Source organism: Drosophila novamexicana, unplaced genomic scaffold, assembly GCF_003285875.2.
Source record: "Drosophila novamexicana strain 15010-1031.04,08,12 unplaced genomic scaffold, DnovRS2.1 tig00000387-arrow-pilon, whole genome shotgun sequence".
Lineage (NCBI taxonomy): Eukaryota > Metazoa > Arthropoda > Insecta > Diptera > Drosophilidae > Drosophila > Drosophila novamexicana.
Window position 1 is genome coordinate 3,640,407 of NW_020824800.1, and position 23,903 is coordinate 3,664,309.

A 23,903-nucleotide genomic window follows, 5' to 3' on the forward strand; every position below is an offset into this window, starting at 1 on the left:
AACAAAACAAAGTAATAATTTCCATAAAATGTACACTCCACTTACGCAAAGTCAAACAAAGTCAAAGACGTCAACGTTTTGTGCTTGATTTTGTTATTAGTTTATGTGAAAGCACGTAGCTTTGCCATTTGAAAGGTAATTTGCCTAATTTCTGTGCTACCGTCAGCTAGTTCTTTATAGCAGCTCGTGAACTAGTTCCACTAAATTTGCCATAAATATAGGAAATGAATAACGAGCGCAAATATTTATATTTAAAGTGAGCCGAGTGCTCGTTAAATTTGATTATTGACGCAATTGTCTAACCAAATTGCGCTTTACGCAATGCAAATACTAGGGTATATGCCAGGTATATATATTACTCAAACAAAGTTCGCCCAGCTCGTCCCCATAAACATATCTTGAAGCGCACGAATATCACCTGCCATTTAGGCGTATAATTTGTTAACTCTATTTTTGCCCCCTCTCTCTCTCGCTCTCCTCGCTCCGCTCGATGAGTTGGCATTTATTCTGGGCAGCTTTTTAGAGACCCGAACCGAGCCGCTCGAGCTGCGGCTCATTTATCATTTTGCAGTGTGACAAACAAATAAAACACAAAGTTGACAAACGCTCAAAACGCTCGTTTGTTGTCTGTTTGTCTATGTTGTTATTGTTTTAGTCTCCCTTTGTTGTTGTTGTTGTTGTTGTTGTTGTGTTTTTTACTGGCATTTAAGCATCAATTTCAAATCGCATTTCAGCTGCCGTCTTACGCGTGGCTGATTTTTGCGGCAACAATAGCTTGATACGATACACGACTTGAGATACATATAGCTGGAGGCACCCTCTATATACATATATATTTCGTCTGTTTCACAGCACATAAATTCCAAGTATTACAGTTGCAGTCGGCAATCACAATTACAATTTATGAGCCAAAGAATATACTATAATTCCGTTCGCCTTTCCTGCTTCACAGAGCCAAGCCTGGCCTGCACTTCATAAACAAAACAGTTTCTCGATCTAACTAACCGCAAAATGCTTAAGTGGAAAGCAGCCACTAGACAGGCTCATAACAGAACATTCTGTGTGGCATGGGGCATGGGGCATGCCACTTGCTGAAAATCTAATAATGGCCTGCCAGCCAAGACGACAATGTCCTTCTGCCTCGTCTTAAGCTAAAGTTGACTAGTTTATGAAGTGGCTGGTAAGAGAGAGAGAGAGAGAGCGGGAGGGGTAGAGAGAAGGTAGCTGGACAGACAATTCCCACGCTGTGTGAGAACTTGGCCCAGAACCGCAGAGCATGCCGTTTGACTCAACCATTGTGGACAGGCCCGAAAAATTGTTTGCTGATTTGTTGTACTTGCACATTTATGGCCCTGCTTTTAACTGCCGCCATATTTATCAATGGGCCCACTAAGTATTATTAATAGTGCGGTTACGCGCGCCTATCTCTCTCTCTCTCTCGCTCTATTTTCTATTTATCCCTGTTTGTTCGCAACAATTGCGTCCAAATTGTGCTCATCATTTATTACTGGCCGCAAATTAAAATTGACAAAAAAAAAGACAAAGGCACAGGCAATGCAATCATATGACCATGAATCGTACGATTTGCATACGGGAAACGAGAAAGAAAAACAAAAAAACAAAAACAATCAAATGCTAATTTCCAATGCAATTTCCAGAGGCAACAATAAATTTGCTAAGACAAAGGCGACAATCTTAAGTACAACTTACACGGAATCGTAAAGAAGCTAAAGCTCAAATCTGAAATAAGATCTGTCGGTGGCGTATACGTAATCTCAGCCGTACGATTCAAATTACCGCTTGTGGCTGCCGCCGCTGCTGCTGCTGCTGCTGCTGCTGCTGTTCTACATAATGCGCATTATAATTTCGCTCATTTAAAACGTGTTGGCCGGCCAAAAACTGACTGACAGACAGACACAGTCACACATAGACACCTTGTCACACAGTAGAGCGCACTTAAGTGCGACGGGCATCATCATAAATAAAATGAAGAATGATAGAAACACAATGGGGCAAGTCGCGGATTCTACAAAATGAAAACGGGAAGCTGTTCAGCTAATTGCAACGTTTCAAATTTCGCATGTTACATAACAAAAACGTATGCCAAGTGCCAGACAAACAATATATATATATAAGTATTATTTCAACATTTTGAGAGCACACAAAAAATCACCTGAATCACCTGTCGCGAGAACGCGCAGATGTGCAGGCACTGTGCAAAGCCAGCTCAAGCATGGAATGATATTTAGCTAACCAGGAAATAATGTAGCCAGGAAATGATATGGAGCGCATAAATACTTAGCCAGCAGTTGAGTCAGCAGTTAATGAGCTTTGACTAGAGTTAAACTCAGGCGAGAAAAGATACAGATATAGTTCGTATTATGCAGATTTTATGTGAGTTTTCTTTTATAGAAGTGAATTTTATTTATCTAATATTTTCTTTTATTTGATTGATTATTTAATTTAAATTATTTTTATTTCAAAACAAATCAAATTGCGTTAAACGTTTTTCTATTGCAACTCGATTGCAGCGCCACCTGTCGGTTCCAATTGTCAATCATCGTTCTAGAAATTTAGAAGGAATTCAATGAGAGTAAAGTGGACATATTTTAAAGAAATATATAGTAGTCTGATCAGTCTGATCTTTACAAACATCTTATTCGATGAATCGCTTGGAAAATTAAAATACAACTCTTTATTTCATTCGCATTTATTTAAGCTATAAAATATAAATTTTTATTTAATTATTTTAAAATATTTACAACCATTTTTCTGGTCAGTTTTATAAATAGTTATTTAGCAAAAACAATGTTAATTATTTTTTTAAATTTAAAATATATATAATGCAGGCTTTAACAAGCTTTCCATTTTAAATGATTTATAAAGTTTATAAGAGCCCATTTAAATATTTATATTTATTTATTTTAAAAAATTATAGTTAATTTTACAAGTCGAATGCCTTTTCCTTTTTCGATCTTAAATTTGATTTTTGATTCTAACATTCTTCTTCTTGTTGAATTAAATGTTTCATAAATTAATTCTTTGACAGTCTTTCCAAGAAAATATTAAAAAACAGAGAAAAAAGAAGAACAAGCTTATCATTAATCTTAAAGAAGCACATTCCACTAAAATAATTTAATTTGTTATTCGGCCTCAAAGCAAAGTATCATTAATTCATAATATTGCATAAGCACATGTTGACTTTTAGTCCTGATTTGAAAAGCAAGGTCAAATTGCCTAAAATAATTAAAAGGGCATATGTAATTATAACAAATATTAAGTGAAGATTTTGGACTTAAAAAAGTATTCAATATTTTTGCGTAGCTCTAAACTAAGAAGAATTCAAATGATACAAAATTGAAATATTATCAAAAGTGTTACCAGGCTTAAATGATACTCAAACATCTTGACAACTTATTTTGAGCTGCAAATAACTTAAAATTCCAAAAAAAAAAAAAAACCAGAAAATAATAAGAATTTCCGCCAGCGAGCTGTAAAAATCACTTTAATATTTTGCTATTTCTTCCGTGCGCAAAATGTGTGTTAAATTCATATATTTTTCTATTAGCTTCAGTTGCCTTTTTGCAAACATTTATAAAGAAAAAAAAGAACAGAACCAACTGGGTGCTGTTTGCACTTCTCGCTAGTAAGCAGATATCCAGATACATGTCGGGTTTTTTGTTATTATTTTATTTACCACGAAAGCCCAAGCCGAACAATGTAAGCAAAAGCATATGCAGTCGCCTAATGAGCCAGAGCTGGCAAAACAATTTTGGGATGACAACAAATAAAAAGGAGTTGCCAGAGAAAGAATAAAAATGCGTTGGCGCACAGTGCGTATGATTAATGCAGGCGCATATTTAATCATTTTTCATGGCTCCGAAATGACAGCACAGTAGATGACGCAAACAAGGGACAACAATTTGTGGTTTGAGAATTCCAATGAAATTTAAGAGCTTGTCCTCAGCTGACAGGCGCCCAATCAGAATTAGACGAGTGGGCGGTGAGCTGGGCTGGGCTGTGGGGTGGGAGGGCGACAGGACAATCGAGTGCAACTGACAAAACCTACAACATCCTGTTGGCCTGGCCACGCCCAGCTGCGTATGGTGGGCTAACAGAAAGAGCCAAAACTAAAACTAAACTCATTTAACTTTTGCCGTATTTTGTTGGCAGTTTACCTGGCCCAAGAAGAACCAGGAAAACTAACAACAAGAGCCGAGAAAAAAAAAATAGCTGTTATCAAAATGTCATTCATTCAAATATGTAGCAAGGGCCCAAGGATCGTTGGCTCCATTGTTGACTCTCATTATACAATATGCCTCTTGTTGCTTCCACTTGCAGTGCCCACCAACAGCAGCAGCAGCAGCAGCAGCGCATCCTCTACAATTGTCCCGGTCGCGCCGGTCACGCCGAGCAGCATCAGTTCCAGTGCCAGCAGCAGCACCGAGACGCTGGCGGAGCAACAGCAGCCGCAGGGTAAGTTGTCTGCCCCCGCGACCTTTAACTAACAAACCAAACAATGCCGCATTTCATATTATTTTTAGGCCAATGTCTGCTGGACGGGCTCTGGGTGCCGGAGACGACGGTGCACTGCGAGAAGCAGACGAGCTGCCGCGCCATCCAGCGCACAGGACACTGTTGTCCCGATTACAAATGCGGTAAGTTGCCCCATGCCACACGTTGCATATTTATGCAAATGGCCCGACGGCCACAAACGGCGCCAATCATCATTTCTGGTGCTTACCTTGGCTTTTACTTTACAGATTGCGAAAAGGATGGCAAAACTTATGCGAACGGTGATAAATTGGTTGATCCGGATACACCGTGCACCGTGTGCTACTGCAAAGGTAAGCTGCCGCAGATTGTCGCCATGCAATAAAAAATGAAAACAAATTTCAATTAAACAAACGAGGAGCTGTTTAAGCTTCCCTCAGTCCAAGCAGGGTTTGGCTTAAAGGTTTCTTTAAAAGCGAGCTTCCACACACTGGGAGAAATAACAAATGCCCATATTCTTATTAGGTTTCTAAATTCCCTATAACTAGCCTTCAAACATGTCCAGTTTGTCAGTTTCGAGCCACACAATTGGCTGTGGACGAATCCGAGCAAGTGCAACAGTTAATTAAGGCAACATTTCAATTATTCCAGGTGGAGAAATTGTGTGCAGCTCGGTGACATGTTTCCGACGCGATGATTGCATGCCCAAATACGTGACCGGTCGCTGCTGTCCGGAGTACGACAATTGTCCCAGTGAGTAGAATAATAAGCCAAATTCTCGACAATGCACTTACCCCGCTTGCCTCTGGCCCACAGTTCTGGACAACAATCCGCCGCTGAGCAGCGATTCGAGCAGCGCGACGCCGTCAACCGCGAAGCCTGCGCCGGCTGCACCGCCCGCTGGCTTCAATTGGAACATAACCATCAAGGAGATTACCAAGCCGACAGAGATACGCATAACCGATGACAATCACAAGCCCAAGCAGACGATACCCACACGCAAAGTGGCCAATACGGAGGCGCCGCCGGCAGCAACAAGCACGACAACAACAGTTGCTGATAGCACGACAGCAACAGCAACAGTTGCTGACAGCACAACAGCGGCAGCAGCAGCAGCAGCAACAGCAACAGCGACGGCAACAACTGAAGCCACAGCAACAACATCTCCAGCAACAGCAGCAACCAGCACGGCGGCAACACCAACGCGCAGCTTTGGGCTTAGCAAAGACAACAACCAGAAAGCACTTCCAGTCAATGGTAGCGAGAGCTTAAAGCTCATCGCCTCGGTGGGCTACATTGAGCGGCCGCTCTCGCACGGCAATCACATTGTTGTTGGGCAGCAGCTGAAGCCGCTGGTCACCTACAATGCGGACGGACTGCAGCCGCTGGCCGAGAACGATCCCAGCAAGGTGAACATCAAGCGGGAGTATACCACAGAGGGCGTCGCCGGGTTGTTGAGCAGCAAGCCAGCAGCCGAGTCGGAGCTGGAGCCAGACACAGCGGGCAGCGACAATATTTATCACATAATCTCCACCACAGAAGGACCCAACAGCAGCAGCAGCAGCAGCAACCCGGAGCAGCAACTGAGTACGGAGGGACCCTTGCACATAGGCGAGGAGAGCTCCACATATTATGGCAATGTCACCATGGAGCTGGAATCGAGCACAGAGGGTTTGGTTTCCAGCACCAGCAGCAGCAGCAGCAGCGAGTCGCCCGCTTCGAGCACTGTGCAGCCCGTGCATCACATGGATGAGGATGAGGTGCCGCAGGTGGAATCCAATCCCGCCTATCCCTCGCTGCCCGAAGATGATTTCAGTCTGCGCGATGTTAACTTTCCGCTGTCCGAACTGGACGAGATTGCCGAGGCGGAGAACAAGGATGAGCAGCGCAGCATAATCAGCCCCTTTGAGCGGGACAACAAACGCACCAAGCTGGTCACTGAGAACAGTCTGGATGCCAGCGGCGGTGGCAGCGGCAGCGGCAGCGGTGACCTGGAACTCTTTCAGTCCTTTGGCTCCTCAACGGAGAACATGCTGACGCAGGCGTCCAGTGTGGAAAAGGTCGCAACGTCGGCACAAGTGCCGCTAATGTACAGTGCCGAGGACAGCTCCGCGGAGACACGCATACAAAACGTCAACGAGCTGGCCAAGATCAGTGCCAGGCAGAGCGAGAACGAGACCAGCGGCGAGCTGGACACCGGCAGCGGCAGCGGCGAGTTACGGGAGCCAACAACGCCGCGTGCCAATACACGCGTCCAGGCACCGGACATTGATGAGCTGGGCTCGGGCGCTGGACAGGCACAGGGCACGGCACAGGATCCCAAGGCAGATGCCGAGAGTCTCAAGCTGGACGAGAGCCAGGAGCAGCAGGCGGACCCTGGTGCCAACACAAATGCCGCTGGCAAGGCGTCCACCCGTGCCGAGAAGAGTTTCGTGGAAGCGGATCAGCGTCTGGAGCGTCTCTTTCTGCAGCGACTATACTAAAAGCAGGTAGCACAACAAATTGATATTTGGTGTATATATATACTAGAACACATAGCAGAGCTGTAATTTTCAATTACCATAAACAATTACCTAAACGATTAATTCAGTAATTAAAATTGAGAAGTGAATTTGACAAGTTGCAATTGCTTTAATAATTGTGACAACAACTAAGTAAACGCCATGGTAATTCAACTATAATTACCAAGTAATTAAAATTTAAGAAACGCATTACTCAAGTAATTGAAATTCATGAGTGTATCGTTTTATTTTTTTCAATTCACACTGAAGCGATTATTAATTAACGAATGTAATGATTACAGCTCGATTACATATCGATAATCGATAGCCAGCTATCGATAATTTTTCTAAAAAGCGAAAAGTCTTAAGTTTAAGTAGCAAGAAACGAAAGCAACACTATAAAAAAACAAAAACAAATAATTTTCACTGACAGCACATTTAACTCCAAATTCAACTCGCGCGTTATCCAAACTTGAATTTATCTAGGATTTAAGTTCGCCTTACAATTAGCAACAATTACATATACAACAGGAAAACATAAAGCTGGGCTCCCCAAATGCAATAAATATATTTTTATTCAATTTTCACTATGTGCACATTGTGTGCAAAAAGAATAGAAATTTGCTTAGTTCTAGAATTTATTTATTCATATAAATAAATAAATTTAAAAAGTTTTTCGTTAGTTAAGAACACATTAAAACCCCTAAAACATTTCATAATGCCACGCCCACAAACACAAAAATTGTCATTGCACAAAATTATGAAACATATTATTTAACTTGTTTTATTTACGATGAATTTATTTAATATTTAATTTATTGCATAAAAGAAAAGTATAAAAAAGAACGAATGGCAAATGCTCTAGTGATGTTTTTTTTAATGCAAATTATTTAGTCCTGTTCGATTTGAAAAGCTTTTAAGTTTAGACTGAATATTGAAAGTTCTAATTTAAAGTAATTACTTTAATTAATATTTATAAACTAAATAATAAATAAAAAAAAAAAAACATATGCCCAAAATTCATATAAATATAATGAAAAGTGTCAAAAGTGCAGTCATTTTTTAGTTCTTAAGCTGGAAAAGAAAAAAATATATATATATAAAATAATACGAAAAAAGTAATAATAATTTATTTAGACGCGCAAAAGATTATTCGTGTTAATGTGAAAAAAAAAGAAAAATATGAAAATAAAATAAACATTTAATTTAACTAGCGTAAATTTAGTTTCAAGATCATTTTCAATAAAAAGTGTATAAATAGTAATTCAAATTGTAAACTAGTTGACGTAAAGAGCGTGAGAAGCGCGTAGAAGAGCGCTGTGGCACAGCTGTTGCCTGCGTGAAGAGACGCATACGCACACCTGTCCTAGCAACAATTGCGCAATCGGACACACCTACAACAACATGAGTTTTCATTAAATATGCAAGTGCATGCGGCGGCAATTACCAAGAAATTAAATGAACAAAACGTACACAACAAATATCACGACAGCGTCAACAACGAATGTTGCATCACAGCGGCAACAGGCAACTGTTGCCACAACAACAACAACAGCAACAAAGGCGGCCGCAAACAGCGACTCGGCTTACGCCGCAGGCAACAATAATAATAATAATGACAACAACAACAGCATCGGCAACATTCAATATATTGAACTGTAATCCGCAATACGCTAAAAACAAAAAAACAAAAAACAACAAAAATAAAAATAAAAGCAACAACGTCTTATGTAACAAGGTTGAGGAGCTGCAAGCAAACAATTTTGGTTAATTTCGTATGCGCCGCGGGATCCCAGCCGGAGAAAGTCTTCGTCTTCGTCTGCGTCTTCATCATGGTCTTGGTCTCACACTTTCGATTGGAGTAGGAGGAGGAGGAGGAGCAACTGGTTTGTAGGAGTTCGACTTTCGCTTTTGTTTAATTTGTTGGGCGGGGGTAGGGAGGTAGGTGGGTCAAGAAATGCAAATATCTCATTTGTTAATACTTAAATAATTTGTTGTTGTATTTTTATTTTTAGTTTCTTTGCTTATTGTGTGCTTTGTAAAACTTAACAAATCGCTTGATCTAAACTTAATTGCGTCCAATTTGATCGACCTGCGATTGCAGATTGTTTATCACCTCCGAGGGCACCGTGTCCCCGAGTATATCGAACAGATTGATGCGCTGATTGCCGGGTATCTGCTCGTAGGCGCCCAGCTCGATGCCCTCCTGCACGTTCTGGATCTGCGCATCCTTCGGTATGAGCAGCGTCTGCTGCGCCTGCCGTATGGCCTCGTTCGTGTAGGCGGCGCCCTCCCGGGTCTGTGGCAAGCAACAGGCGCTGCCAGCCAGCAGCAGCAGCAGCACGGATAACGCCAAGAATTTCATTTTATTTTTTTAATTCGATTTATCGATTCGCTCACTGCAAGAAATGCCCGTTAGCCCGTTATTTAAGTGTTTTTTGTGCACGCTTTTGCTGTCTTACCTGGCGCGCGAGCTTTGTTGTAATGATTCGGCTGCGCAGGCGCCGTGCGCTTTTTATAAGCTGAGCCAAGACTGGAAGCGGCGCGTCTGGAAAGCCGCTGGGCGCCAGCAAACATTTCGCTTGTGTTTATTTCTGGTTTTTAGCCAACGAAAAAGAAAACTAAAAACAAAAAAAGTTCAGTTTTACCATTGCTAGGCTGTTTTATTTTTTGTTTTTTTGCCAAGCGACCCATAAAAGTTTTGATTATTTTTAAACATTATTATTGGGCATTTGTCCACTTTTGTGGCGAAGGTTAAGCCACAACAGAAATGTCAAGAGGCGCTTAACCTTCCAGTGCCGCAGCCAAGTGCCGCTCCGACCAGTTGCCGTTCAAGTGTAGGCATTACTATCTGGTTCATTAATGGCCGCGGCGCGGCGGTAATAATAAAGTTTAACAATTGTGCGCAGCTTGAAGAGCCACCAAATTGTAAATTGCTAACCAGCTTTTGCGTAAGCCGTCAACAAATGCAGCGCATCATCGCCGTGTCTGGCAGCGCAGCATATCAATGTTAATTATTAAACGATTAACTTTTGGGATTTTTTATTTTTGCATGTTTGCCTTGCATAAGCAGTACATGATTAAATAACATATGTGCCGTTTACATCTGCATTAAGCATTCAGCTCGTCAATTTTGTCAACTTTGTCTGCTGAAGCTGATTTGTTTGTTCAAATTTCGCGGTAATATTTAAATAAACGATAAGCGATATCTTGTGCGCTCGATAGAAATTCACAGCGATGTTTACGCCAAGTTGGCAGCTCCACACAATATATTGCCCGCCGCCACAATCTATCGATAACAATAAAACACGAAATGTTGCTTTAAATTTTAATAGTTTAACCATTTATTTTAGCATTAAATTATGCCTTATTAATAAAATATGTTAACATGTATTTTTATTGCAGTAGCATAACATAAAATTTACATGCCATCGATATCTATCGATGTTTTTGAATTTGGGTGCATCACTAATCTATCTGCAGTCACCTCAATTGGCGATTTATTAAATAAATATTATTTATGTAGTATTGCTCACTTAAAGCATACGATAAATACTTTATAAGCCTTTCCGTGCTGCAAAACCAAGTAAGTGCACTGAGCAAGAGTTAATCCAACAGTTCTGTTACTGCACACAAGCAGCAAAAACGAAACAAAAACACCGCATCGAAACGCACGTGTGCGGGAATATGGAAGCAGAGAACGGCGAGGGGCAGGTGCAGGTGCACCTTAAAACCAAACAAGAACAGTGAGTACATCAAATACCCATTAGTTTATTTTATAATTATGTTAACAATTCTCTTAGCTATGCTGTGCCTGATGTCCCATATGCCATCGAAGGCAGCGTGTCCACCATGGAGCTGAATATATTCCTAAATGCGCTGTTGCAGAGCAAAGGCGCCGAAGGTGTTGACTTTGATTTTCTTGTATTCGACGAGTATCTGCGCGGTCGGCTGTGCGATCATCTGCGCGAGAAGGCCATCAGCTTTGAGGATGCGATTGATATTGAGTATGTCGAACGTTTTCCGGCGCCAGAGCCGCAGGATTGCCTGCTGCACGACGATTGGGTGTCGGCGGTAAAAGCATGCGGCAAATGGATCCTGACTGGCTGCTACGACAACACCATCAACATTTGGACAAACAAGGGCAAGCACAAGCTAACGATACCCGGTCATACGGCGCCTATCAAGGCTGTGGACTGGATATCAATGGACGACGAGAACGGACGCTTTGTGTCCACCTCACAGGATCAGACAGCCATGCTGTGGCAGTGGAACATTGCTTCAAATGCCGTGGAATGTGTGTCCGTGTGCAAGGGCCACGAACGCGGAGTCGATAGCGTCTGTGTGAGTCCGGATGCGCAGCGATTTGCAACCGGCTCCTGGGATACAATGCTTAAAATATGGTCAGCTGGATTGGATGACACCAGCGAGGGCACCGCAAAGCGAGTCAAGGAGAGCGGCGTTAGAGTAAGTCTGCCAACAATTAACTATTCCCGATAACTTCTAAATTCAATTCCGTTTTCTGCATAGACGCCGAAGATGACGCTGCAGGGCCATCGGGAGAGCATTTCGGCTGTACAGTGGATGGACGCCACAACGTTGCTGACTGGCAGCTGGGACCACACGCTCAAAGTCTGGGATCTGCAAATGGAAGGCATCAAGACAGAGATATCGACCAACAAATCTATATTCGATGCCAGCTACTCCAAATTGAATCGCCTGATTGTCACCGCATCGGCGGACAAGAATCTGCGTCTATATGATGCGCGTACAAATCGTATGTAAAACTTAAAAAACCTGGAACTCGTAAAACTCGACTAATGAATACTCTTCAATTTCAGAGGGTTCTGTGGTGCGCAACACTTATCTGGGACACAATGCTTGGGTGCAGACAGTCATGTGGTCGAATACGGAGGAGTTCCTGTTTGTGTCTGGTTCATATGATAACCAGAACAAACTGTGGGATTACAGAAGCCCCAAGGCGCCGCTTTACGATTTGCTGGGGCATGGCGAAAAGGTTCTGGACATCGACTGGTCGAATCCGAAATACATTGTTTCTGGCGGTGCCGATAACACTGTGCGTGTGTTTAAGTCGGGCAAAGCAACAGTAGAAAATATGGAAACAAAGTGAAATGTTGACGTATACAATTAATATATAGTAACTGCTAGACGCCGCTAAGTTTAAATAAAATGTCTAATTTTTGTTTGTTTTTGCAACAGAAATATCGATTAACATTGTGCAATAGTTACCGGCGATATACTGCACACGCTTATAGCAACTATCGATAACAAGGCTGCATCGATATTAATTTGACAACAAAAGAAACATCAAAAGCGGTCGACGGCTTGTTTGCCTGACTGTCCAACAACGACCAGCCTAATAACAATTTAAGCAAACTTTATGAAGTAATAGTTTAGAAATTTAGGCAACAAAAACAAGCCGGACAATTAAAGTGTAAAGTGCGACGCGCGTTGGGCAACGCTCGCCGAACAGAGAACAGCAAAAACAACGCGGTCAAGTGTGAGACAGCGAGCGAAAGAGAGGCGAGAGAGCGAGCGCGACAGCAGGGAGCAGAACAATTTTGCAGTGTTTTCGCGACGTAAAAGTAATCAAATTTTATTTGCAAAAGGTGCGTATCGTACAATTAACCCCGTGCAGTTCTTTGTCTAAGTTCAAACAATGTGTTATTGCCACAAATTGTGCAATCAGACATTTGACAGCGGCACAACGGCATAGCCAAAGACTTTTGCAAATGTCTGCGCTGAGCTGATTGATTTTTTTAACTGCATCCGCGTGCAACCAGCAAATTTGTGCCCAGCTCTTTGAGTTAACGCTATAATTAAACACAACCGCTATGCGCTAAGAGCTTGGGCTTTGTCATGGCCAATGGCAAACTCCAAACGCTGCCGTCGCCGCCGCCGCCGCCGACGTCGTTACCTCTCTGCCGTGCTGCAGCCAGCAGCAGCAGCAGCAACGCTTGCCAAAATGGCCGCTTGCCTCTGCGTCTCTCTCTGCACGGGCAGCGCGCTCCGGTGATTAAATTTAATCCGATGGGGCTTTAAATGAATAGATTGTGGCATGAGGTTTTTGGGGCTCTCAATTTTACAGTTTGTTTGCCTATCGTCTCCACACACAGCCGAAACGGGTCAAGGACCTATCGCAAGGCACACGCCAGTGCGGAGGCCATCTAACTCAATTGGAAAAACTACCTCGTTCGATTTTTCGAACGAATTCGAAAAATTCTATACTTTCAAGAAATTAAACTAATTACTTACGTCTTTTCTCATATGCTACGAAAAAACGCGGTTTCTACTATATGGCAACGCTGTAGGCCAGACAGTCCCAAATCAAAGGAAGCCAAATATAATTCTAATATATCCAAACTTTGCTTGACTTTTTTTTGATAACGATAACCGAGCTCGCATAAATCGCTTTGATACTAACTCTGTTTGATTCTGGCTACCATTTTATTGATAAAGTTGCTTTAATTGTAATAAAAGCTTCAAAAGTGTTTAGTTGCATCTTTAGCACATAAAACCATGTCTAACTACATGACTTGTTTCCTTTACAGCAGCCCTCCTAATAGCTAAGACGAACCATTTAAAAGACTGTAAACAACGTCATGTCTTCAACTCCAGCAGCGGCGTCTGGTGCCGGCAGCAGCGCCACCAGCTCCAGCGTTGCGGCCACATCCAGCGCCAGTTCCTCGAGCAGCACTGCCTCCAGCAACCAGACCACAGCCGCCGGCACACCAGCACGTGGTCGTGGCGGCGCCAATACGAATGGCGGCAGTGCGGCCGCCAATGCTGCCTCGGGTAGCAATAATTCGACGGCGACTGCAACCAGCGACGAGCCACGCAAGGATACGAAGTCAACGCCCAGAATATCCAAAGCGCTGGGTACCTCGGCCAAGCGCATACAAAAGGAACTGGCCGAAATCACATTGGATCCGCCGCCCAATTGCAGTGCTGGTCCCAAGGGCGATAATCTGTATGAATGGGTGTCGACCATATTGGGACCGCCTGGTTCTGTCTACGAGGGCGGCGTATTCTTCCTGGACATACACTTTTCGCCCGAGTATCCATTTAAACCGCCCAAAGTCACATTTCGCACTCGCATCTATCACTGCAATATCAATAGCCAGGGCGTCATTTGTCTGGACATATTAAAGGACAATTGGTCGCCGGCGCTGACCATATCAAAAGTTTTACTCTCGATTTGTTCCCTGCTCACAGATTGTAATCCTGGTGCGTATACAATTCATATATGTATTATCTCTAATCTCTATATGAATTGATTTTGGTGCTTTCAGCTGATCCTTTGGTTGGCAGCATTGCCACGCAATATTTGCAGAATCGAGAGGAGCACGATCGAATTGCGCGTCTCTGGACAAAGCGGTGAGTGGAAACAGTTGGAAACATTTTGAACCAAACTAATTCTCGCCTCTTTTCGCAGGTACGCAACATGATGCGCAAGTCCTAGCATTATACACGTACCACAAGCTGCAGCAAAAAACGAAAATTCGCAAATTATAAATAAATATATTAAAGTACGCTAACTATTAACTTAACAACATAACACAACAACAGGAAACAACAACAATAGTTAAAACGTATCCCATTCAAAAAAAGCAACAAAAAAATTCTTTCTGTAATTGTAACTTTATCAATACGCTAAACACGCACACAAACAAGTTCGAGAGATATGTACAATTGTTTATACGAGCAGAAAAAGTGTAAAAACAATTTTAGCAACTTGTAAGTTGCGTGTTCAAAATTTCGTTTGTTTTAGAAGCAACACAGAAATACAAAAAAAAAAAAAAACAAGAAATCAATTGAAAGAAAAGGAAACACTGAACCATATTGAACCATAATCAACACATCATTCAACTTCACATTGGCATATTTACTAATCAACCACATAAATAAATAAATAATTATAAATACAATTAGTTTACATTACGAGTATCTGTACAGTGTTAAGTAAAAATGGAGCTAAACAATTAACAACAAACAAAGCCTATTTTAGTAAATATACTTATTAACACAACAAACGAAACAAATAACAAATCGTCAGGGCAGCAAATTTCGTAATTTTGAGCAAATTCTCGATTATAAATGGCCGCAGCAACAACTACAACAACAACAACTAAGAATTCTTGACAAAACATAAAAAAAAGACTCAATGTAAAAACAAATAACAATACATTTCAACAAACAATGTAAGACACAATTTTTTCCAAATTGCAAAGAAAAACCTTTTTGTTATTTTATAAACAATTTGATTTAGTTTATGTTTTAATGTGATATCTGTAAGCGTCAAAATTGTTCTTTGGCCATTCTCGTGCTGTAAAAATTGTGTATTATTAATAAAAAGAATGAAAAAAAAATGCGAGCATAAATATGAAAATCACGAAATTTGCGTGGTATTTTAAACGAATTGCAAAATTTATAACAAAATAATGAAAACAAAAAAAAAAAGAAAGAGAAAACAAACAAAAACTTCCTATTATTTTGTAGTTTTAAAGACTCAATTGAGAGAAAACATAAGAAATTGCGAAAACATAAACAATAAGTTTATGAGCAAGAGAAAATTGATTAAAAACAAAATAAAGGTAACTATTTAAAGATGTGAAGCGCCATGTCTTAAATGGGAGATGTGTTTATATCAGGGACCCTAATTATTATAAGTTTTGTCTTATAAAAAAACACAATAACCAGTTAAAAATTATTTTTTTAATTTTGTTTTATAGTTCATAAAGTAATAAAACTCTGATTATAATCAATTTTGAAGCAATAAAAGGAACGAAAATGAGAATTGAGAGCACGTTCGCTTGAAAATAAAACTCAACAAGGAACTGCATAACCTTTTTACATTACGACAAATTTGTTAAGTCTATTATTATAATAATTTTTGTCAGTTTTATTTGTCATGCTCAAAAGAATGATATTAACTTACAATCTTGCAACATGGCTTCAAAATATAAAAACTAAAGCAATAATGATTATGTAGGCTTTCTGATTAATGCAGCTAGGTCCATCGTTTTGTTTTTGTTTAAAGTTTTTTTCTTTTGATTCATATTTTGTTTTGTTTGAGATACTTTGACAAAACTCATATAAATCAAATATCATTATCCGAGCAATATTATATCATAAAGTTACCACGCAAAAGATAGTCGAAAAAATTCCGAAAATTCCAAAATATTTAAAATTAGACAACTTTGAAGAGGAACCAATGCAAAAACATATCCAATATCTTCTCGAGTCTTTCAGCTTAAAGAACACTTTCCTCTAGTCCGATTTTTTGTATTTAAGTTTTCGACAATATTTTGTTTATTTTAAATTATGTTTTATTCGTTATGTTTGTATATAATTGTTTATATAAAATATGTTTGACATTCATTTCAATTCACTAATTTGGATGCATGTGGCACACGTCCAAAGCCCCCAACCCACGCGAGACTGGCACACAAAACGGTTTATATATATATGGATGTGTTTACTACGAAGGACTTGCCCTGGCCCTGCCTTATAGATACATGCCATTGACGAGGAAGTCCGCCTCCTGGGAATAGGGCGTCTTGCCGCCCATGCGACGTGCTCGCCGACCCACCGTGCGCATCCGACAGCCAATGAGTATGGCCAGCGCCGCGGTGACCAGCAGACCTAGCGTCAGGGAGAGCACTGCGCCGCCGGGACGCTCCGAGTGACCATCATGATCACGAAACTCCAGCGCCAGATTGTCGTGTATCATTTTGTATTGCTCGTGGACGGGTCCAACCGGCACGGGCATGGCAGGCGGCGGCAACTGTTGCTGCGGCTGTTTGTTTTGCTCCAGCGCCAGCTCAATGGGATCCTTGCTGCTGCTGCTGCTCTTGGGCTTGGCCTTCTTGTGCTTGCGCTGCTTCTGTGGAATGGGTTCAGCTGAGTTAGGAACAACAGTCGAGCCTAATATAAAACTCACCTTCTTGGGCGGCTCTGTGGACTTGTCCTCCTCGTACTCGTCGTACTCCTCATCAGCCGGCTGATTCTTGCCCAGCGTTGGCGCTGCATTCAACACGGGCAACATGGCTTGCGGTGGGGCAACTGGTGGGCGTGCTGCTGCAGCAGTTATGTAGGCGTGGCTCTGTTGCTGCTGCTCTGGCTGTAACTGTTGCTGCTGTTGCACGGCAATTTGAGCTGGCGGCGCCGCGACTTGTGGCCAGTTAACAAGAGGCGTCTGTTGTGGCACGCTCAAAACTGGAGGCTGTAGTTGTTGTTGTTGTGGCGGCTGGTAAATGCCGGTGCGTGGCAGCGACATGCCATACAACGAGCCAGACGCTGCCGGCAATTGGAGCTGTGCTGCTGGCGCTGGCTGCGGCAGAGGTGGCTGGCCCTGAACCTGCCCCTGCCCCTGCCCCAGGCCCTGCTGTTGCAGTTGCAGGCCGCCTTTGTGATTGAATATGTGACTGTTGAGCTGCTCATCTGTTGAGGAAGCGAATGGTTAAACGCACAGCTAATTGAATTAATTACAAGTAGACAACGACACCAAAACAACACACACACACACGCACACACTCCTACCCACCAACACAGTCGTAAATCAATTCGGAGCGACGTGGCTCCCATTACAACAATGAAAACTGATGGGTAATTGCCATTTTCCCAGCAACTGCTCAATTGGCCAGACCCTGGACTGGTCATCGGGAGCAGCAGCTGGAGCTGGATGCAGTTGCGTGCTCTTTGGCTGTGCAATTTATGTGCTAAACATACACAAGAGCAGCAAGTTTCAAATTATATTTAGTTATAAATATTTATTGCAACATTTTCCTGTAGTTTTCTCAAAGCTTGTTAGCTAGCCTCTAACATGCTTCAAAGATTTACAGGATAGAAAAAGTTCGTCTTTATAATTTAATTGTTAATTTTTTTTGGTGCCCTTTGTAAATATTGTTGTAAATAGCAAATCCGGCGACAACATTTAATTTATTTGCTTTGGTTCAGCTGCCGCACAGAATATTTTCTAGACTCTTTTCAGCTTTGTGGTGTTTGCCAAGAGGAGACCCAGCTGCACCCAAGGGCATGCCTACAACCAAGTTGTCAAAATGGAATTGAGAATTACCGGAAAATAATTACGTGTTTGCCCGAAATAAGATACTTTTGTCACAGTCACAGTTTGTAGCTAAGATAGTTAAGTTATTGCAACCTCCAAATACCCTATAAACTTTCTATCAAGGAGATAATCGGCCCAAGTGAATAATTTGCAGGTATTTTGCAAACTTGCCATATGATCATTATTAAGGCTTTGATGTATTCAGATATGTTATATATTCTATATTTATTTTTTGATTGATTTCAGATTGATTGACTGACTGATTGACTGATTATCAACGCACAGCCCTCACCGCAAGCGTAAAGAAACGTATTTATGCGATGAACGGAATTCCACAGACAACTGTGAAAAATTGGTGGAAATCGTTTCAAACTTTCTGATTGAAAAATCTGCTATGTTTTAAACTTTTCACGAGTTTGGCTCAGGGATAAATGCCTGAACTATAAAGTAATGCATATTTTATATATATAATATAAAAAACGTTTATCTTATTTTCAATGACAGTTTATAATTATATTCATAGATCCACCCTCGTCTATATAATACCCTATACCTTAAAGTATTCTATTATGCCGTATTCAACTGTCTGATGCTTAAAGCTATTTACTTTGTTCTTTGTGTTTCTTTATAAACAGTTTGTTAAACTGTGTTTACTATCAGTAAAAATTAGATAAGAAACATTTATTTATTATTTCATTTGTTAGACAAAGTGTGTCCCCTAACCATACCCCACTTGTCATATTATAGCAAAATTTGCTGCCAGCTTCTTGGCAAAATAAGTTTAATCAAATATCAATTCGCCGGCTTAAGCTGCATATTTTCAAAATCACAGGGTATTTAAAGAGAGTGTGGGCTTACCTAGCCAATTGCTAGAGCTCAGTGTTGCCCTCGCTCTTTAAATTGTTGTGGATAGTTGGTAATTAATTTATTTTACTCTAATGTTTTCTAGTCTTAATGTAATATTCAGACTTTTGTAATGTGCTTTCATTTGAAATGCAGCTAAAAAGGCTTTTACAATTAAGACTCATATTTACCCGTGCTTAGAATCTCGCCTGGCGCTTGAGGCTGTTGCTGTTGCTGCTGTTGTTGCTGTTGCTGTTGTTGCTGTGACTCAGCAATCATTTTGCGATTAGCCCAAGCGCTCGCATCCTCACGATTGTTGACCATGGGCGGCGGTGGAGGAGGTGGCGGTGGTGGTCCCAGCACAATAACATGTTGCTGCTGCAGCTGCTGTTGTTGTTGCAGCTGTTGTTGCTGCTGCTGTTGTTGCTGTGGTTGCTGAGCTGGCAGCAATTGCTGCTGTATGGGCGGCACAGGCTGATATTGCTCGACATTGTTGTTGTTGCCGCTGGCCTTTGTGGCAACGGCATTGCACTGAAAAGTTGGTCAGCAATTGAAATTGAGTCTGTGTGTGTGTGTGTGTATGTGTGTTGCTTGATTAAACTTACTTCCGGTCCCTCGTCGCTGCCATCTTCGCACTGGGGAATGCCATCGCAGGCATTGTAAACGGCAATGCACTCGCCCGAATGGCAGCTGAACTGAAAGCGTCCGCAGTGCGCGGCGGGCGCTGTGAAAATCGAAAATGGAAAATGAATAAATTAGCATAATGTATGTGTATGTGTGTGTGTGTGTGTGCGTACCGCTTTGAGCTGGCGTTGGGGCAGCTGGTGACTGGGCCACGCCCGCTGTGGGCATGGCCACAATTGCGGGCTTGTCCGGCCTGAGCTTCAGATTGCTGAGCTCCCACTCCTGCTGCGATATATTGTTGCTGGGTATGTGCGGCAGCTGGGGTCGCGGCGTGCTGGCCACAACATCCATGGCGTTGCGCACCTGCGGCGTGAGCACGGCGCTCGTGTAGTTGGCGTGCCGCGTGAACTTGCAGTGGAAATTCTCGGGCGGACCGCACTCGAACAGATAGCAATAGCCGCCGGCCTTGCGCTCAAAGATGTACACATCGCAGGCATCCGTTTCGCAGCAGAGACGTTCGCACTCCTCCAGCGTGTCCAGCTCCAGGCCCTGCAGATATTTGCCGCCAATTGCCTGCGATTCACCCGTGCGTATAATTGTGTTCTTGTGCACATCGAAGTGACCGATGCACATCTCCAGATCCATGCGCTTGGCCAGCCGATGCCTGGCGCTGGGCGTGGCAGTTGGCGCTGGCGCCAGCTCCGGCTGAGCAACAGCTGCCGCGACGACGACGAGGAGCAGCAGCAGCAGGGGCAGCATCATGTTGCAGCTGGCTTGTGGTTAGCCTCTAGCCCGATCTCTTATTGGACACAGCTCACTGGCTTGGTGGGGGAGGGGGCGACGTTGGGCTATACGGGGGCTTGGCGTGTTTACAAATTTTACACGCTTATTGATTTTTTTCGCACAAGCACAAAACTTGCGTAGTTTCTTTCTTTTTTGCTTAACTACCCAAACGGCACTTGAAGTAAAACAAAGCTTGGGCAATTATTAAACAATTTTTGAACGCTTTTGAATTTCAATTTGTAATTATTTGCTAATTTTGAAAAGCGAAAACAACAACAAGTCAGCTCAGCTTGTTGGCCCGAATGTAAACCAATGGAAAATGCCAAAGAAAATTCAGCAGCAACCCTTAAGAGCAAAAGCTCTCGAGCTTTTACAATCAGCTGTAAGGGTCGAGCTTTAGTTGTTCAAAAAATAATTTTCAATTAATAAACAAATTATATGTAGCCATAATTAAAATATATTCAGGCTGTATATTCTATTTATTTTATTTTATTTATTGATTTTATTTTTCAGGCATTTCGTTTTCTTGCATTTTCCATGAAAGCTCTAAAGCTCTCGCTCTCTCTCTCCCTCTCTCTCTCGCTCTCTCGCGCTCTTCCAGTGAACATATGTTAACCTTATGTTTGCGTTTCAACCCTAACCTTGCGAACCTTCCACAAGAACAACAGAATATACAGTCGTGTCCTTTGCCAGGCTCTTCTATTCCCGAACCATCTTTGAAAAAGATTTTAACTGCAAACATGCAGACGGCATATTAGCATAAAAATCAATAAAAGCTCTTGTATCTTTGTTTTTTTTTTGCTCTTTTTGCTGGCTTTAATAGTTTCCCTGTGGTTGAGGGTGGTTGAGGGTGTTAATGTCTGGATGGTTGGGCAGGATTGGGGGCAGGATTCGGCCAGGTAGTAGATTGTTGGTAAATATTGTGATGTGGCTTGCAAAATGTAAGAGGTTGGAAGCATGTTTGAACTGTCACCTCAAATGTTTGCTCTGCCAGTTTCAAGTTTTTCAGGTGTATTCAACCCAGGCGACAATATTTAAGCGCTGTACAGCACATCCAAGTGCCTTAAGTAATAAGCGAATTTTTGCAAATATTTATCTTTAATTTTTTATAATTATTTTAGTTAAGTTAACGTAAACAAAGCATGCTATTAAATTAAAAACAAGTTAATTATAAGACACGAGCAAAGAGAGTAAAAATGTCGCTTATATATATTATATTTCTTCATTATGATATTTAATTGTATTAAGCTGTTAATTATAAAAAACGCGTAAATGAGAATTAATTAAAGCAATTCAATATTATATATATAATATAGAAAGCTGTTGACCAAAAACCGTTTCGTTTGTAAGGTCAGCCTTTTTTGATGATTTTTTGGAATAACTCAGCCAAATATTGTCCGATTATATAGTACGGGTGAAAGGTGAAAAATTTCGATCTATGTCTATATAGGATACTAGCCACAACTGTTCGGCCCTGGCCTTTAAAAATTTTAAATATTATCTTCACATTGAGATGTGTCAAGCACCCCTCAATTGAATTTAGCCAAAGATCTTTGAGAATGTTTTTTATTCGATCGGATGGTATGCAAAAGAGTTTCATGCAAACATTTTTCGCGATTTTTCTACACTTGCGTGTAGAATTTCCCGAAACCCAGTCTTAACGTACACCTTCATCACAAAAGGAAACTATTGTGAAAATTTCAGCTTCCTAGCTCTTACGGGTTGGGCTGTGCGTTGATCATCAGTCAGTCAATCAGTCTTATGTATATACATATATATGTGTAGAGATATAGAAATATACTCAATAAATATGTAATAGATTTGTAACTAATTTAGATATAAGCTCTGCCATAAACCTGTCAAATTCATTTAAAATCCAAAATACTGTAAATATTCTCTTATCTCTGGTCTTATATCTAACCAACCCAACCCACGGATACATGTGTGCGTATGCATGTACACCCACACCAACTAGCCGTATACATATGTGTATGTACATTTTAGCCGCGGCATAAGCCGAAAATGTCTATAAATAGCATCAGAAGCCAGACGCCGAAATTGCACACCGCAACAGCTGTAACAGCTGTAACAGTTGCGTTAACAGTGCACTGTTAGTTAACAGCGAGCGCTCTCTGCTGCAAATGGCAGCGCATGCGTTGCTTTGGGGTGACAACTTTAAAAACTTCAAGTTGAAAACAACTTGAAAAATGTTAATGAAAAATAAAGCGATAAATGGAAAAGGGTCGCTAACACACTCATACTCCAACACACACACACACACATATACGTATCAATGTGTGCACAGAGAAACGAGCTGCACACACAGACTGACTGCGTTTATTAAAACACCCGGGCGCACATTGCACAAAAGCCAAGCCAGGCACAATAACAACAAGTACAGCAACCCCTTTGGCAGCGCAGGACAACAAACAAACAAAAAACTTGCATTTTGAGCCATAAAGTGGGCAAATGTGTGCTTGAAAACAGCAACAAAAAAAACCCTTGCATACTTGTGGGGGCTGCTCCTGCTGCTAGCCAAGTGGCAGCGCGTTAGACGCTGTTAACTCTGCCTGTGTGTGTGTGAGTGTGTGAGTGCACTCACAGTGCCAACTGCCAACAGCAGCAGCAGCAACAAGAACTGCCAACGAGCGCTTTAAATTGCATGTTCAGTTCGGGCGAGCGATTTTAATGCTTTTCATTTGAAAGATGTGAAAGTTTGGGGTCTACAGTTGGGGTCTAGAGTTGGGGTCTACAGTTGGGGTCTACAGTTGGCGCAGCTTGTTGTTGCCATGTCATTTAAGTTAATAGCACCACAAAAAAAAAAGGAATGCCCTTTTGTATTTAGTTGTTGAGGTTGCACTTAATTGCTTCAACTGCAGCTGTCGCTGCATACTTTCGAGAGTGTTTTTGTTTTTGCTGTTTCATATTGATTTTTGTCGCTTTCAATTTTCGTGCTGGCAAATTGCATTAAGTTCAATGCCTGTCTGCAAAGGCAAACTATTTCAAGTATCTGTAGGATACAAATTATTTTTTATATATCCTTTTTTTTGACTGTCTGCTTGGGCATATTCTGCGTATAGTTTATGACTGGCCTAGGGCGAAGAAATTCCAAATTGGAAATTGTTTTTTTCTTTTTCTTTTTTGTTTAAAAGTCATTTGGCACAACGCCGAGGACGACGCCTTCGCTGGGGTTCAATAACATTTGCGAGAAAGTAGAAAATTTGTGAATACCCAATGCTCGTAAAGCATGAAAAGGACGTGTGCACGTGCACTGCACGAAGACTCGTAAATTTCGTGCATTTAACCAAATGGAAATCCACACACACACACACACATGGACTTTCGTCTGGGGTTGTATGCTGCACAGACGCAACATCCCTCTTTGTCTGACAGAGGGCCACATAGCTACCGCACAAATCTCCGCCGTGGCCGTGAAACAGGTGAGCTGTTGTCATCCCAAAACTGGTTTGGGTCTTAGCTGGAAAATATTGTATTCTGGACTTTTGTTGCTGCGAAACAGTGGCCAAAACTTCATTCATCTAAGCCGCTGGCGGGCGAGTCACTTATTC

At 41.7% G+C, this 23,903-nt stretch overlaps 6 protein-coding genes across 7 annotated transcripts in view; 4 read left to right on the forward strand and 2 right to left on the reverse strand.

Moving 5' to 3' along the window:
* LOC115759753 overlaps positions 1–5,241 on the forward strand; it is a 27,665-nt gene extending 22,424 nt beyond the window's left edge. Inside the window, exons 2-5 of the mRNA XM_030700796.1 lie at positions 4,342–4,476; positions 4,545–4,658; positions 4,764–4,847; positions 5,146–5,241. Coding sequence (XP_030556656.1) covers positions 4,342–4,476; positions 4,545–4,658; positions 4,764–4,847; positions 5,146–5,172 — 360 coding nt within the window. The 3' untranslated portion in view covers positions 5,173–5,241. The remainder of the gene's footprint in view (positions 1–4,341; positions 4,477–4,544; positions 4,659–4,763; positions 4,848–5,145) is intronic.
* Positions 5,196–6,977, forward strand: LOC115759984 (lisH domain-containing protein C1711.05). Its single transcript, XM_030701138.1, has 3 exons — positions 5,196–5,247; positions 5,311–5,498; positions 5,769–6,977. The coding sequence occupies exons 1-3, from the start codon at positions 5,196–5,198 to the stop codon at positions 6,975–6,977; spliced, it is 1,449 nt and encodes a 482-aa protein (XP_030556998.1).
* A 2,034-nt stretch (positions 6,978–9,011) lies between these two features.
* Positions 9,012–9,468, reverse strand: LOC115760132. Its single transcript, XM_030701331.1, has 2 exons — positions 9,458–9,468; positions 9,012–9,394 (listed from the first exon to the last, which is right to left on the reverse strand). Exon 2 carries the CDS (start codon positions 9,358–9,360, stop codon positions 9,064–9,066), a length of 297 nt encoding a protein of 98 aa, XP_030557191.1. The 5' UTR covers positions 9,361–9,394; positions 9,458–9,468; the 3' UTR covers positions 9,012–9,063.
* Positions 9,469–10,478: 1,010 nt separating this feature from the next.
* On the forward strand, positions 10,479–12,131 carry LOC115759800 (ribosome biogenesis protein WDR12 homolog). Its single transcript, XM_030700883.1, has 4 exons — positions 10,479–10,741; positions 10,799–11,462; positions 11,526–11,772; positions 11,837–12,131. Exons 1-4 carry the CDS (start codon positions 10,683–10,685, stop codon positions 12,124–12,126), a joined length of 1,260 nt encoding a protein of 419 aa, XP_030556743.1. The 5' UTR covers positions 10,479–10,682; the 3' UTR covers positions 12,127–12,131.
* Positions 12,132–12,214: 83 nt separating this feature from the next.
* Positions 12,215–14,877, forward strand: LOC115759801 (ubiquitin-conjugating enzyme E2-24 kDa). Of its 2 annotated transcripts, none has more exons than XM_030700885.1 (4): positions 12,215–12,625; positions 13,568–14,243; positions 14,309–14,393; positions 14,452–14,877. In XM_030700885.1, the coding sequence occupies exons 2-4, from the start codon at positions 13,619–13,621 to the stop codon at positions 14,462–14,464; spliced, it is 723 nt and encodes a 240-aa protein (XP_030556745.1). In that variant the 5' UTR covers positions 12,215–12,625; positions 13,568–13,618; the 3' UTR covers positions 14,465–14,877. The 2 variants fall into 2 exon arrangements, with proteins under 2 accessions (XP_030556745.1, XP_030556744.1); XM_030700884.1 differs by having other exon boundaries at positions 12,216–12,625; positions 13,571–14,243.
* A 1,480-nt stretch (positions 14,878–16,357) lies between these two features.
* On the reverse strand, positions 16,358–20,593 carry LOC115759799 (general transcriptional corepressor CYC8). The gene is made up of 5 exons (XM_030700882.1): positions 19,725–20,593; positions 19,533–19,651; positions 19,119–19,458; positions 16,960–17,459; positions 16,358–16,902 (listed from the first exon to the last, which is right to left on the reverse strand). Exons 1-5 carry the CDS (start codon positions 20,311–20,313, stop codon positions 16,525–16,527), a joined length of 1,926 nt encoding a protein of 641 aa, XP_030556742.1. The 5' UTR covers positions 20,314–20,593; the 3' UTR covers positions 16,358–16,524.
* Positions 20,594–23,903: the final 3,310 nt, after the last annotated feature.